This window comes from Vombatus ursinus, unplaced genomic scaffold (genome assembly GCF_900497805.2).
Source record: "Vombatus ursinus unplaced genomic scaffold, bare-nosed wombat genome assembly UNPS02014813.1, whole genome shotgun sequence".
Lineage (NCBI taxonomy): Eukaryota > Metazoa > Chordata > Mammalia > Diprotodontia > Vombatidae > Vombatus > Vombatus ursinus.
This window is the reverse complement of record NW_020954591.1, coordinates 27,853,091-27,868,023: the sequence shown is the minus strand read 5'-3', so window position 1 is coordinate 27,868,023 and position 14,933 is coordinate 27,853,091. Positions and strand designations below refer to the sequence as shown.

The window sequence follows — 14,933 nt, the reverse complement described above, 5'->3', positions numbered from 1 at the left end:
GAGAATGCTACCCTTGAAATTAGGAATGCCTGTAATCAGATCTAAGCTTTGACACTGACTAAAAACTGTGTGACCAGTCTCAGTTTCCCTCTCTGTAAACTGTTACTTATAGAATGACCTCATGGGGTTGGTATGGTATGAGGTTCAAATGAGAAAATGTCTATAAATCATTCTGAAGTGCTAATACATGTTAGTTATTGCATACGGCATGACCTTGAGTCCCTTTACCAACCTGGCTCCCTTTCTGTAGGTGCTTAGTTCTAACTTATCAATATCTTTCCCAAAATATAGCTGCCAGAACTGAACATAATACTCCAAATGGAGTCTGATGATTAGAGAAAGATTCAGAAGGGCTATAAACTCTTGATGCACCCTAAGATCTTGGTCCTTCTCACAATGACATGGTAAATGGAGTTTTAGGTAAACCATGAAAATTATCCTATCTGTACTTTCCATACTGTTCTCCTCTGAATTCCCACTCACCTTTCTATATGTTTCTAAGGATGAAAGATTCAGAGCTAGAAGGGACCTTCGAGGTCATCTAAGCCAATTGCTTCATTTTTCAGATGTGGAAACTGAGGCCCACAGAGGTCACATGATTTGCCCAAGGTCAGTTACACTGGCAGGGCTGGGACTTGAGCCAACATTCTCTGACTCTAAAGCCAGTGTTCTTTCCACTGCACTGTCCCTTCTCTTCCTCTTGCTGTCCTTTGAAGTATGCTCTCTTCTTGTCATGTCCCAGAAAGCAGAAGAAGAGATGCCTTCCCAGTCAACTATTATTGGCTAGCTACAACACCCCCTTGAAGCTTTTGAATCTCCCTCCTGTTCCTAACGCTATGGAAGAACCAACAGAGAGAAATAGAAAAGAGGGGCAAGGCACAGAAGAATTAAGTCAAAGGTTTGGTGGACCTCTCGAGTGAGTGGATGAAGTCCATTATATCTCTACTCCTGAGCAGAAGACATAGGTGAGCAATGGTAAAAGTTTAGAGAAGGGAGAATGATCCAGCAAGTGCTCTGAATTCATATCTTGTTCAGCAGCCATTCTGCAAAGACATTGCTGTTTGTTTTTTTTTTTTTTTGCTCTCCATGTAACTTAAGGTATTGGAGAAGATAAAGTGATGAGAAATTGTCCCACTGTCTGCTGATAACTAATGCATAGATACATACTAGTGTTCTATCCTCATGTCCTATCATGCGGGTCATGGAGGTGATCCTGGAATTGCAAAGTTTTATGTTAGGGAAGTGCAGGATCTCACAGGTCCTACCAAGCTAGAATGATCTTGAATGGATGGTCTATGAGTCTATTAAGAGATATACAGCTTAGGTAGGATCATCCTCAGAAGATTGGCCATTATTTTTGGTCAGAGCAATTCATGAAAAATGTCTACTAAGGCATGGAGGAGGCTGCAATTTTTATCAGTTATGGGAATACCCACACTGATGAAATTATCATTCCTTTGAAGTCCTGGAGAAGTATAAAGAGGCATGTGGCTAACATTTGCCCGAGGGAATAGAAAGGACTGGCAGATGTGATTACTGAGTCAGTATCAACAGTCTCGGAAAGATCATGGAAAAGAGAAAAGGCATCAAAGCAGCACGGAAGGGCAAATGTCCCAATTTTCAAAGAAAAGAAGAGAATAGCAGGGGTGGAATTCTTTGATGGAATCCACCCTCCAGGTCCTCAAGTGTGGCCTTTTGATGGAATCCAAACTTCAGGGCCACACTTGAGGACCTAGAGGGCCTCACGTGGCCTTGAGGTCGCAGGTTCCCCACCCCTGGCACAGACTCTGCAAACTAAACTCTGGTGAGCTGGGCTTTGAGTCCTGGAAAATGGTAGAATTTATTACCAAAGGAATGGTTGGTAAGCATGCTGAAAGGGAAGAGATGGTCACACAGGGCCAGGATGGTCTCATTATGAATAGGTCATACTAGACCTATTGGTCTCATTGGTTTATTTTTGTTGTTGGGGCTATTAGATTGGTAGATGAGGGAGATGCTATAGATATGCTATAGATTTTTAGATTTTAGCAAAGCATTTGACAGTTTGTCATCTCTTGGATGAGAGATGTGAGGTACAAAATAGTACAATAATTAGATGGTCTTGGACCTGATTGAATGAGTAATCTAAATGAGTAATGAGTAATCTAAATGAGTAATGAGTAATCTAAATGTAAATTACTAAAGAGTAATCACGAATAGCTCAATGTCAACCAGGAGGGAGGTCTTAAGTAGAGGGCTCCAGGGATCTGTTCTTGGCCCCATTCTTCTTAGCGTTTTTACCAATCATTTGGTTAAAGGTATGGATGGATTTGCTTGAGACCATGCCACATTAGAAGCAGCTAACACAAATGGGGATGTTTAGCATGGAAAAATGAGAAAACATCAAGGGAACATGATAATTGTTTTCAAGGATTTGACAGCCTGACATGTAGAAGAGAGATTATATTTCCTTTCCTTGGTCCTGGAGAGCAGAATTATGAGTGCAAGTTGCAGAGAAGAGCTTGCTTTATTCCACAGGTTAAAAATAAAATAAGTTAAAAGAAAGAGTAATGAGATGGCACAGTGAATGGTGGACAGGGCTTATAAGTCTGATTTCATATCCTGCCTCAGACACTAGCGGTGTAACCTTGAACAAGTCACTGAACCTTTGTCTGCCTCAGTTTCTTCATCTTAAAGGGACAATAATACTATCGAACTCCCAGGGTTGTTACGAGGATCAAGTGAGATAATATAGACAGAAAAGTTTGTCGGCATCAAAACGGGGATGAGAGGTCTTCTGACTGCTGGACCAGAGCTTTCTATCAACCACCTGACGCCATCTGACTTCAATGTCAAACACATGTTCTTAAATGAAGTCAGGATTTGGCCCCTTCTTATTCTGGGATCAGAACAGGCTGCTGCTTCTGCTCAGTCTACGCCAAACCATGTCTTAAGAAGACAGAGATCAGAACAAGAAAAGATGGGGCCAAACCACAGAATCCCAGAATGAGAAACCACATGTGTATCTCAGGTTGAGTGAATGTGTTTCCCCAGACCACACTCCCCAGCTCCCTTTAGTTCAGCACGGCATGGTTTGGTTCTTGGGCTCTTCAGAAGGCAGCCTGCTAGAAACATTCTTTTTCTCTATAAGCTTTTTCTATCTTTATGAATAGCTCTTGGCATGGTTCTGAGAGGCTGGAGGGGTACTGGGTATGGGAAGTTGTGGTCACAAAGTTCCAAGTTGCAAACCCAAGTGCCCTTTCATTCATTACCAGTCTTGGCAGACTCTTCCTCATTGCTAAGTATACACACACAATCCTCTATAACAAATCTACAACCCTGAGCCTTTATCTTTGTGAAAGCCTTTGCTGAGTAAAAGGTTTTCTAGTTACACAGGCAGGAAAGGGGTGCGGGATGTGGGGATGGAATGAGAAGAAGAACGTACTGCCACATAAGAGAAATGCCAATGATTCAGTAAGGAAAATGACCAAGAAGGGTTGGTGGCAAGCCTATCTCAGAAGAAGGGAAATGCTGCTCCTAAGGGCTGCAAAGTACAAGGCACAGACAATCATGCGGGACTCTGAAAGTGCCAGAGAGCTGACCAAATCCCACATCAAAAGTTTTTGATTTAAACTATTGGAAAAAATTTTCCCCCAGTGGGAACATGCTTCCTTTTAAAAATATGGGATATTAATAGGAAAATATTTGATTTACAAAAATTAAAAAAAATTTCTGTGGAAAAAATTACAATTTTTTTGGAGGACAGCTCTTTTTTTAAAGTGAGACATTGGTGAAGCACTTAAAGATCAGTACAGTACTTTTATTTTATTATCTATATGCAATATTTCAATATGTTTAGTTTATTGGGAATAAATGATTAGGTTTATTATTCGGAACATGTTTACTTAGATATAATTGTCTGTTTCAGATTATAAGCTCATAGGAGAGGAAGCATGTCTTTATTCTTTTTTGTTCAGAACCTGAAACAGCACCACAGAGACCTGGGTGATCAGTCTCTTATTACTACTATTGTTATTATTATTTATATGAATGACTATCATAAAGATGATGAATATTCATATTTCCATAGCATTTTAGACATTCTCTTATTTGAGCCTCACAAAAACCTAATGCTCTATTTAGGGCCTGTACTATTGTTCCCATTATTATTATTCCCTTTTGCTAGAAGAGGCAACTGGTTCAGAAGGGTTAAGCAGCTTGCCCAAGATTACCCAGCTAATAAGTACCTTAGCCAGGAATGGGACTCAGGCATTCTGATGCAAATTCCAGCACTCTTTCCATGTGTTTTTTCATGACAGTGATGATCCTTAGATAGGCTCTGCCATGATGTCAGGGACTACTGATCTCTTCTGGTCACAATGGTTCCTAGACTGTACCTAACCTTCCACAGTCCAGAGTTCAGCCAAGGATCTCCAAAGTTAGCCTCTTTCTCTAACAGAGGTTAACTCTGGGTTGAGTGGGACCCTTTAGAGGTCCCAGCAGGGCCTCTAAAGGTCAGGAAGAAGCCAATGATCTTACCTCTGTATCAGGGTCCCAAAGAGAAGATGAAGGGCTTTCTGCATGTTCTCAGTACATAGCCATCTCCATTGCTCCATCATCAGCAAGAGAAGAAGGTCCAGGGCTGTGTCAGCTAATGCTGTCTCTGACTCTGGAGACAGGAAACGGCTAGGAGTAACTTAGTGAAAGGGCCTTATGCAAAGCAGAACCCTGGATCTCCTCCATTTTCAAATCAACCCCTCCACATTTATAGAATTCCTCTAATTCAAAGTAAGCTGGCAAATACTTAGTGACTAGTATGTACAAGTTGGAGTGTATATTTATACTTTATATCCTCCATGTCACATGGTAAATGGAAGCGGCTAGATTGTGCAGTGGATAGAGCATTGGACTTGGAATAAGGAAGACCAGAGTTCAAATTCTACCTCAGACACTTACTAGCTGTGTCATCTTGGAAAAATTACGTAACCTTTGTTTGCCTCAGTTTCCTCCTCTATCAAAATGGAGACAATAATAACACTTACTTCCTTGGGTTGTCATAAGGATAAAATGAGATAATGTTTGTAAAGTACTTTGCAATCCTTAAAGCATGTTCTCTCTCTCTCTCTCTCTCTCTCTCTGTCTCTCTCTCTCCACACACACACACACACACACACACACACAGTCAAACACAGACACACACACACAGAGTTGGACACAGATGAAATCACTAAACAATAACAACTTCATACATAAAGATATCTGTGGGTTGCATATTGACTCAATTTTTTTGAGGCAATTGGGATTAAGTGATTTGTCCAGGGTCACAAAGCTACTAAGTGTGTGAGGCCCAATTTGAACTCAGGTCCTCCTGACTCTAGGGCCAGTGCTTTATCCATTGACTTAGTTTTAAAATGTATTGTTATCTATGTTTTATTGTATTTTCATTATTTTGTTACATAGTTCTCAATTATATTTTTATAGTGCTTTAAGCTATATATATAGTTTTCATATATTATATTTAATTTTAGACAAAAATGCAACATATATTACATTATATATTATATGTAATATAGTATACATGTATCTATATACGCTAGCTATTGTTATGATGATGTATTTTTAGGGTGTATGTTCTATCTGCCCAGTCAGCTCTGTGGGTAAAGGAATTGTGTCTCAGAATCAACGAATCTCAGACCTGAGTCTGAAAGTGTGAATCCCCTGCTGTAGCATTCCCCAGAGGTCATCCTGCCTCTACCTGAAGACTCCCAATGAGTAGAAGCTCACCACTTGCTAAGAAAGCCATACTGCCTTTGGACAGCTCTGATTGTTAAGAAGTTCTTTCTTTGCTATAGAACAGCCACAACTTGAATAGGGCCCGTCAAATACTCCGTCTCCTATCCTACTCATCCTCATCCAGTCTCATGGAACGTCAGAGGTCTCAGAGGGCCTCAGAAGTCATCTAGTCCAACCACCTCATTTTACAGAAGGAAAGACAACTGGGGGTTTAAGTCACTTGCACAAGTCCAGAGTTAGTAAGTGGCAGGGAGAAAATTTGAACCCAGGCTCTCTGACTCTAGTGGTCTTTCCATGTTACCATGATGCCTTTGGAGGAAGACTCAACTAGAGAAACTTGCTTTGAAAATATAATAGCAGTGGAACCACCAGTTCGTGGATCCACCGGCTTGGGATTCAGGATTTCAAGATACTGTCTATAATTAGAAAGGGCACAGCTCATTCTGATACCTTTTCTTTTTTCCCTTTTAGTAAAATAGAAATTATAATTCCTGATCTCTCCCATTGTCATGGGTGGACTGGTTGACAAAAGAATAGTTTTGCACAGTCAAAGGTAAGCAGGCTTCAGAATGGCCTCAAATCCTTTCCAATTAGCCTGGCGAGAGCCTCAGGATACCTAGGACTTCATATATACTCTAGGGAGAGTGTATAGTTTAGACCCTTTGGTCTAAACTTCCATGGGCATATCTCAACAAAGTCTTGCTCCTGTGGGTTGGTCCCAGAATTGGCCTGATTTCCATAGAGTTTCCTGGCCTATTGATTCCACAATTGGTTTGACATAATTAGGACTAGAGTCATAGAATTTTAAATCTGGAAAAGATTACATGATCATAGATCTATAGCTGGAAGAGGTCATTTAGGACAGTGGTATCAAACTCAAATAGAAATGGAGGATAGTATACCATACATGGGTAGCTGGGTGGCCCAGTGGGTAGAGTGCCAGGCCTGGAGTCAGGAAGACCTGAGTTTAAATCCAGCCTCAGATACTGAATAGCTGTGTGACCCTGGGCAAGTCCCTTAAACCTGTTTGCCTCAGTTTCCTCACCTGTAAAATGAGATGGAGAAGGAAATGGCAAACCCCTCCAATATCTTTGCCAAGAAAACCCCAAATGGGGTCGTGAAGAGTTGGATACTAGTAAAATGACTAAATGACAATAATTCCATACATAAAGATATTGGTATACAATTGGTACACAAAAGATACAGAAAACATACTGACTGTTTTAAAATGTAATGTTATCTGTGTTTTATTTTGTTATATAATTATCAAATATATTTTAATCCGGTCTGTTTGGGCACTCAGGAGTGTTGAAGGTGGGCTATGTATTTGATAGCTCTGATGTAGGTCAATGTCCTTACTTGACAAATGAGGAAATTGGAGCCCAGGAAGGTGCAATAATTCTCAGGTCACAAAGGTAGTCAGTAGCAGAGTTGGGATTAGTGCTTTCCTGTACCACTCCCATCTAGTATTTCTTCTACTGTTCAGTAGCAACTTAGACCTGGATATACCTGCCCCAACCTGCCCAAGTTTGGATTTCTTGGTTTTGGGCTGGATTCCAAGGAAGGGTGGGGACTAATTAGATAACTGGCATCTAGTCATTTCTCCAGGGGTAGGACATTAAATTCCAAGATAGGCAGTGGCTTTCTGAGCCTCATTCATCTTTTACAGTATAATTCAATCCAGGCAGCTTTTAAAGCTGATATCTGGAGCTGCCACCTTGTGGCCCAAACTGCTTACTGCTTAGTGGAGCCAGAAGAAGAAAGGGACAAGGTACCTTGTGAAGAAAAATGGGAATCTCACTCCCCCTCCCCCTAGACTTTTGGCTCTATCAAGGTACAGACGGGGGTGGCAGGAAATAAGCATTTATATAGCACCTACTGTGTGCCAGGCACCATGCTAAGTGCTTTCTTTACAAATATCTCATTTGATGTGCCTGATGACAGGCTCACACACAAAATACGAACATTAGGAACTAATGGCCCACCATTTACGTGCTAGTATTTGTGGGAATAATTCAATATTATATCTCCTTCCAGTTTGAGAGTCTCTTCTCTTTTTATTTTTTTTAAATTTTTTTAGACAATTGGGGTTAAATAACTTGCCCAGGGTCACACAGCTAATAAGTGTCAAGTGTTTGGTTTGAGGCCAGATTTGAACTCAGGTCCTTCTGACTTCAGGGCCAGTGCTCTATCTACTGCGCCACCTAGCTGCCCCCTCTTCTCTTTTTACGGCACTTTACTACCACAACATTTAATCTCCTTGCCGTCAACATTACCCAGTGAGGTAAGAAGGCGCAGAGGTTACAAAACCGTTCTCCAGATGGGAAAACTGAAGCCTCAAAATTTAGAGTCTCAGTGAGTCAGTGATAAAAACACTACCAGGTTTCTCTTCCCCTCCCCCTGACCCCATTCTAAACTCAGAAGATTACACTACTGTTATTATTTCCAATCAGAGCGAGAACAAAGTTCATGTGATAAGCTCAGAAATGCCCTGTCTCAGAGGATGTCAGGACCAAAGATTCCTTTTTTTCTGTCACAGTGGTACACATACTCAGTTTTCCTGGTGGCATGGATACCCTGTGAGAGGCTATGTTTTTGTCATGGTTGTTTAGTTGTGTCTGACTCTTCATGGCCCTACTTGGGGTTTTCTTGGCATAGATACTGGAGTGGTTTGCCATTTCCTTCTCCAGCTCATTTTATAGAAGAGGAAACCAAGGCAAAGAGGGTTAAGTGACTTGTCCAGGATCACACACCTAGTAAACGTCTGAGGTCAGATTTGAACTCAGGAAGATAAGTCTTCCTCACTCTAGGTCTGGCACTCTATCCACTGTACCTCCTAGCTGCCTCTATGTTATAGATATAGATATACATATAGATAAATATAGATATACATCCATCCATATATATGTGTATGTATATATGTGTGTGTGTGTGTATTTGTATAAACTAAAGAAATACAGAAACAACTTAACTATCCTCAAAGGAATTATAGGATTAGAGGGAGCAGGGATATCTCTAAGTGTGCAATAAAATTTTAGTTTTTTATTTTTGCTTGCTTGCTTTAGTCTGGCCTATGATTTCATTCATGTAGAAAACCCCTAGAAAAGAACTTCCACTGTTAGATGTTAAGAACTCATTTGAAACTTCTAATCTCGGTGTTTTGGGGGGCAGGGAGAGGGGTCTGAGAAGTTAACTCATGGCCACACAGTTAGTATGCGTCAGAGGCATGGTCACAGGATTCTAGATCTAAAATTGGAAGATATTTTAGAGGTCATTGAGTCTAACCCTTACTTTTTTTGTGTGAGGCAAACTGGGGTGAAGTGACTTGCCCAGAGTCACACAGCTAGTGAGTATCATGCATCTGAGGCCGGATTTGAGTTCAGGTCCTCCTGACTCCGGGGCTGGTGCTCTATCCACTGGGCCACGTAGCTGTCCTTGACCCTTACATTTTAAGGTGAGGAACCTAAGTCTCAGAGAGGCTAAGTAAGTCCCACAGATGGAAAGCCAGGATGAAAGATTCTCTAGCTCCAGATCCAGAACTCTTTCCCCTGGCACCATGAGGCATCATACCTTCCGGGTAAACGTCAGCACTTCCCTCCCCTCAAGGAGAGTATGAGACTCAGGGACTGTACCATCTTTTGTCCTGATATCCCCAGTGCCTAGCGCAGTGCAGCAGATATAATACTTGCTAATATTTTTGTAATGTTTTAAGGTTTACAAAGTACTTTGCATACATTATCTCAATTGAGCCCCATTAGCATCCTTTCAGGTAGGTGCTGGCCTTATCCTCATTTATGAGGAAACCTAGGTGAAGAGAAGTTAAATGACTTGGCCAGTGTCACACAGCTAGCAAGTGTCTGAGGTAGGTCTAGTCCAAGATGCTGTCCACTGTATCCAAGGTGTCAGACTTGTGGCCCAAACTGAGCCAGAGTACAATGTAATTGGGGCATGTTTAACAAAATCCATAAAAATGCCACACATATCAATAATGCCAATTTGTGATTTTCTAAGTCAATTTATGGCCCGCAAGGATTCATTTCTATTTGAGTTTGATACCAATGCCCCATCCTGCCTAGCTGCCTTATAAGACTCTCATAAGATATAACCTATGATTTTCAAAGGTAGCCCTGCAAACCTCTGCCCCTGATGAGACCCATGCCTGGGTCTTGGAGATCTGTTTTCCCACCAGCTTTTTCCATGGCTCATTGCATCATCAAGATATAAAGCTGTTCTTGCACCAAGCAGGACCCCTCGTGTGAGGTTGGCATACGTGAATGAGCCTGGATAATTTTGTACAAGGGAAACTGAATTCTGATGAACCCATTCTAGGCCTCAGAAGCTTGAAGAAGTGTGCAAGCATTTAAATGGTCCAAAAGTAAGCACCCTGTTGATTACCTCCTTTGCAAAATCAGGTGGGGAGGGTGGCACAGATGACCTCTAAGGTCCCTTTTAAGCATGTGATGCTAGTCAGTCTCCTCTGAGCTTCAGACACTCTGGAGAAGCCTTGAGACCACAAAGTCCAACTCTAGTGACCTGCAGATGAGACAGGAATTTGGCTCCTACTTTTCTATGAGGCAGGGGCATGGTGACTTACCTTGGTCACTGTTGCTCTCATCTGGAGCTGAAGCAGCATTATCTGAGGGGCTCTCACTGCAGTCATCTGTGCATTCTTTGGGGGTCTGCTCAGAATCCTTTTCCAAGGCTTCTTCTGCCTGTATTTCCAGGAACTTGCTCTGCTTTTCAATAAACGACTCCATCCCAGAGATTGACAGGATGTCTGACTCCTGGAGAAATCAATTGGCATGGGTGGGTAGAGAGAATCATAGCAGCAAGAGAAGGCCCAGAGATCAAATGCAGTTGTATCAATCCCTCCCTTGGTGTGCACTTACACAGAAGTCATAGTGTACCCTGATAACAGTCTTCCTTCATCCTGGAGAGGAAAGCTTCTATTTACTAGTTAGCTTGCAACTGAAATGATATCTCACTTAATTAATACTATACACTTAGGCTGCAGGTATTTTATCTTAGGGTAGTCTGTCCCTTCCTAGGACTGGTTTCCCTCCTTATTTATGCCTTTCCTTCTATCATAAGCCTATGCCACTTATGAAAGCCAATCAGCCAATTTGGAGTAACAGAAGAAAAAGAAACACTCCAAATATGTAGAACCACAACTTTTATCAAGACAATAGATTCTGATGTTAGATATGCTCGGCTTCAGAGACTCAGCCCCAACCTGGAATTTAGGAATTTCCCAATCACTTGTAATACCATGATCAAACACAGTGGCTATTGACCCTTGAAACTCCTGGGGAGTTCTGTTCTTACCACATTACTTTCCCGGAGGCAATATAAGACCTTCTCATGCGATTCAGCCACATTTAATACAGGAGCTATTTTGCTAGATGGGAATCTTAGCCTAGACCTGTAAGAAGAAGGATCACAGAGTAGCAAATGATATGGATCTTGGTCTCCAACAATCATATGATTTGTTCACATATCTCAACACAGAAAAACGTCAGCACTTCTTTCTACTGGTCCCATCATAGCTAGGCACTATGTACCAAGACTCTGAAAAGGTTGTGCATTCTGGGAGCTAAATAGAAATTTGAATTGAGCTGTGGTTTCCCTATGCCTTTGAATTTGACAGTAGTATTTGACATTGGACAGGTGGCACAAGATAAAGACATGAGAACAACTGTCCTTTTTTGCTGGCGCCATTTCTGAAACTGTATTAGCCTCCTCAGAGGCTCTGCCCCAAAGTCACCAGGGAGAGAGCTGGTATCCTGATACTATGCAACATGGAATACTCATTGGTCCAGGCATCCCTAGGGACCCATAAAATATAGGTGTGGGTGATAACAAGGTAAGGACATTGATCCCTTTATGGTGACAAAGGAGTATGTTGAATGAATGACTGAGTACATTAAGATTATTAAAGATATCATGTTTAGAGAGAGAGACCTTGCCTGGTCTCTGAAGCAAACAAAAGTCCTGGAAAGGGGAAGTTCCTGTGTTTCTGCTGATGTTGACTTCAAATACTTTTAGGTTAATGCCTGATGACCCTTGGGCTGACAAGATGAATTGTGCTCAGTCTGAAATCCAATGATTAAAATAGGCTCTGTAGACTTTCATTTTGGCCTTCTAATGAAGTCTTGATTACTGATATATGACCCCCTTAAGATTTGCAGGTGTTGTGCAATTGTGTCTGACTCTTTGTGACCCCATTTGGGACTTTCTTGGCAAAGATACTGGAGTAGTTTGCCATTTTCTTCTCCAGCTCATTTTACAGATTAGGAAACTGAGGCAAACAGGGTTAAGTAACTTTCCCAGGGTCACACAGCTAGTAAGTGTCTGAAGCCAAATTTGAACTCAGATCTTCTTGACTCCAGGCCTAGCACTTTAGCTGCTGTGCCACCCAGCTGCCCAAAGATTTGCAGAAATAATAGCAAATAAATGTAGGTTTATAGCTAAGGCTTTATTTTTGAGAGCAAGGGAATCATGTCACTCTTCTAGGAAAATGCAACAGGGGAAAATCTCCAGATTCTGGAGTTTTCATTCCTGCCAAGAATCCCAAACTACTCTGGGTTCCTGTGGCAATAACATACATTAAGTAGTGCTGCCCACCCACCACCCTTTGAGACCCCAGTGGGTGGATCACTAACATCACTTAGCATGTTTCAGGATTAACTTTACAGAGACTGGTGTGTGAATTTTCCTCCTTTCTTGGCCTCAAAGATCAGGGATGGTCTCTGAGTCAGGATCAAGGGGGTCGCCCAATTGAGAGGCCAGTGTCCCAAGACAGAGCTCCAAGGAACCAAGAGATGTCTTACTTATTGGCCTTCTTGCCCTCTGTCTGAGGCTTGCCATCTGTCTCTGCTTCACTCAGATCTTCTGTAGGGCTCTGGGGTTCTGAGCGAGGAAACGCAGTCTTTAAGGTATCCACTATGGCACTAACTACCATCTGTATGGGAAGAAGGAGCTGAGGTTAGCATCATCATTCACACACATTCTTCGAATCTCTAGTCTCCTTGAAGACTCAGCTGTAACGGTACCTCCTACCCAAAGCCTTTCCTGGTCTTCCCAGGAGTTAGCTCTTCTCTTTCTTAAAACAATACCTTGTACCTTTTTTTTTTTTTTTAAAGATAACTGCAATTCAATGTAATTGGTTTCCTTAGTGATACTATGTATTTTATCTTATACATTTAAAAGCATTATTTTGAGAAGGCATAGGTGTTACCAGACTGCAAAAGGAGTGTATGACACAGAAAAGGTTAAATATTAGGGGTTAGTGAAAATTTTAGTTAGTGTGTGATTTACTTAGTGTGATTTTTTTTCTCCTTTCAAGTTTATAGACCATGGACCCCCTTAGGGATCAACGAACCCTAGGTCAAGAATCTCTGCTCTGTAAACTCCTTAAGGACAGAGACTGCTCCGTCTTTGTCTTTATATACCCAGGCCTAACAAAATGTTTGCCACGTAAAGGTTGTTAATTCATGGCTGTTGATTGACCAGTGGATACACAGAGAGAAGCATTTGAAGGTGCAGACATCCCATGACACATAAAGCTTAATGCAAATAGGAACAGAGGATCTATGTCAGAGACTTGTGCTTCTGAAAAGTCAAACAGTGGGCAAGGCATGAAAACCGGGGAGGATGGCCTCCCAGGAAAGCTTTATCATGTGTGTATGTATGCATGCATGTATATGCATATGCACATATACATGCACACAACACAAATATACACATATATGTATACGCCTACATTATGATTTATATGTCAACTGATATATGTGATTTATATATAAACTGATACATATATATAATTTATATATAAACTTACATATATGATTTATATATCTAAACTGATATATCAGTTTAGATAATATATTAATATATAACATGACATTAATCTATATCAGTTATTACTATTAATGATATAGATATAAATATAGATCAGTCATTACTTTTATTATTAATGATATTTTATTGTTGTTCAGTTGTTTCAGTTGTGTCTGACTTTTTGTGACACCATTTGGGGTCTTCTTGGCAAAAATACTGGAATGGTTTGCCATTTTCTTCTCCAGCTCGTTTTACAAATGAAGAAACTGAGCCAAACAGGGTTATGTGACTACCCCAGAGTCACACAGCTAGTAAGTGTCTGAGACCAAATTCGAACTCAGGAAGATGAGTATTCCTCACTCCAGACCCAGAATTCTATCCACTATACCAACTAGCTGCCTCATTAGTGATATGTTTATAGATATAAATATGTAAGTTATTACTCTTATTATTAATGAGAACACTTTCTTGGCAGGCCACCCTTCCCAGTTTTCATTCCCTATCACTTGCCCACTGTGAGATTATATATATGTATAATATATATATTATATATGTATATATAATATATATGCCTATATATATACATACTCACACACATATATACATACACACATATATGTATACATATTATATACGTGTACATACATATTACTTTAAAGTTTAAAGCACTTAACTTACATTATTTTGTTTGACCTTTGAAACTGCTGTGTAATATAAGCCCTCATTTTACAGATAAGAATACAGAAGTTCAGAGAGATGAATGTATTTGTCCATCCATGGTCACATGGCAGGTATTTAAGACAGGATTTGAATTAAGGTCTTCCTGACTGGAAGTTCAGCCTCTCACCTTCTACATATTTACATTTTCTTTCTTCATATTTTTTAATGGAAAAAAAGTTTTATTTTGAAAATACCTTGCTGAGTTTAGGATGGTAAGACCACTTTAAAAATTATGCCGGTGAAAGTGTGTGGCAAGAGGAAATGATTCAGGAATATGGGAAATAGTCCAGAAGAGAGAGCTGAGATGAAAATGTCTCTAAATACTCTCAAAGTGAAACACAATCACAATTTGCACAATCAGGTCTTTCTGATCAGAAAACCACATGTGTATCATTTCTATGAAACAGTTTGCTTTTCCCTAGAGCAAAATAATAATTAAAATTCCTCTGGCCACAAAGAAGGCCTCTGGAATGTGATAGCATGGCTCTTTGTATAAGGCAAAGCACTTTGAATACAGGATCATGGGAACATAGATTCAGAGCTATAAAGGACCTTAGAAGTCTTCTTGCTCAATTCCCTCCTTTTACAGGTGAGAAAAACTG

General features: G+C 40.7%; 1 protein-coding gene across 2 annotated transcripts in view; it reads right to left on the bottom strand.

The window, feature by feature from the left end:
- SNX19 (sorting nexin 19) overlaps positions 1-14,933 on the bottom strand; it is a 63,067-nt gene that overhangs the window by 40,112 nt on the left and 8,022 nt on the right. For both annotated transcript variants that reach the window (XM_027835141.1, XM_027835142.1), the window contains exons 5-8: positions 12,603-12,733; positions 11,098-11,194; positions 10,367-10,556; positions 4,519-4,648 (exon numbers count right to left, since the gene is read on the bottom strand). In XM_027835141.1, the coding sequence (XP_027690942.1) occupies positions 4,519-4,648; positions 10,367-10,556; positions 11,098-11,194; positions 12,603-12,733 (548 nt within the window). The remainder of the gene's footprint in view (positions 1-4,518; positions 4,649-10,366; positions 10,557-11,097; positions 11,195-12,602; positions 12,734-14,933) is intronic.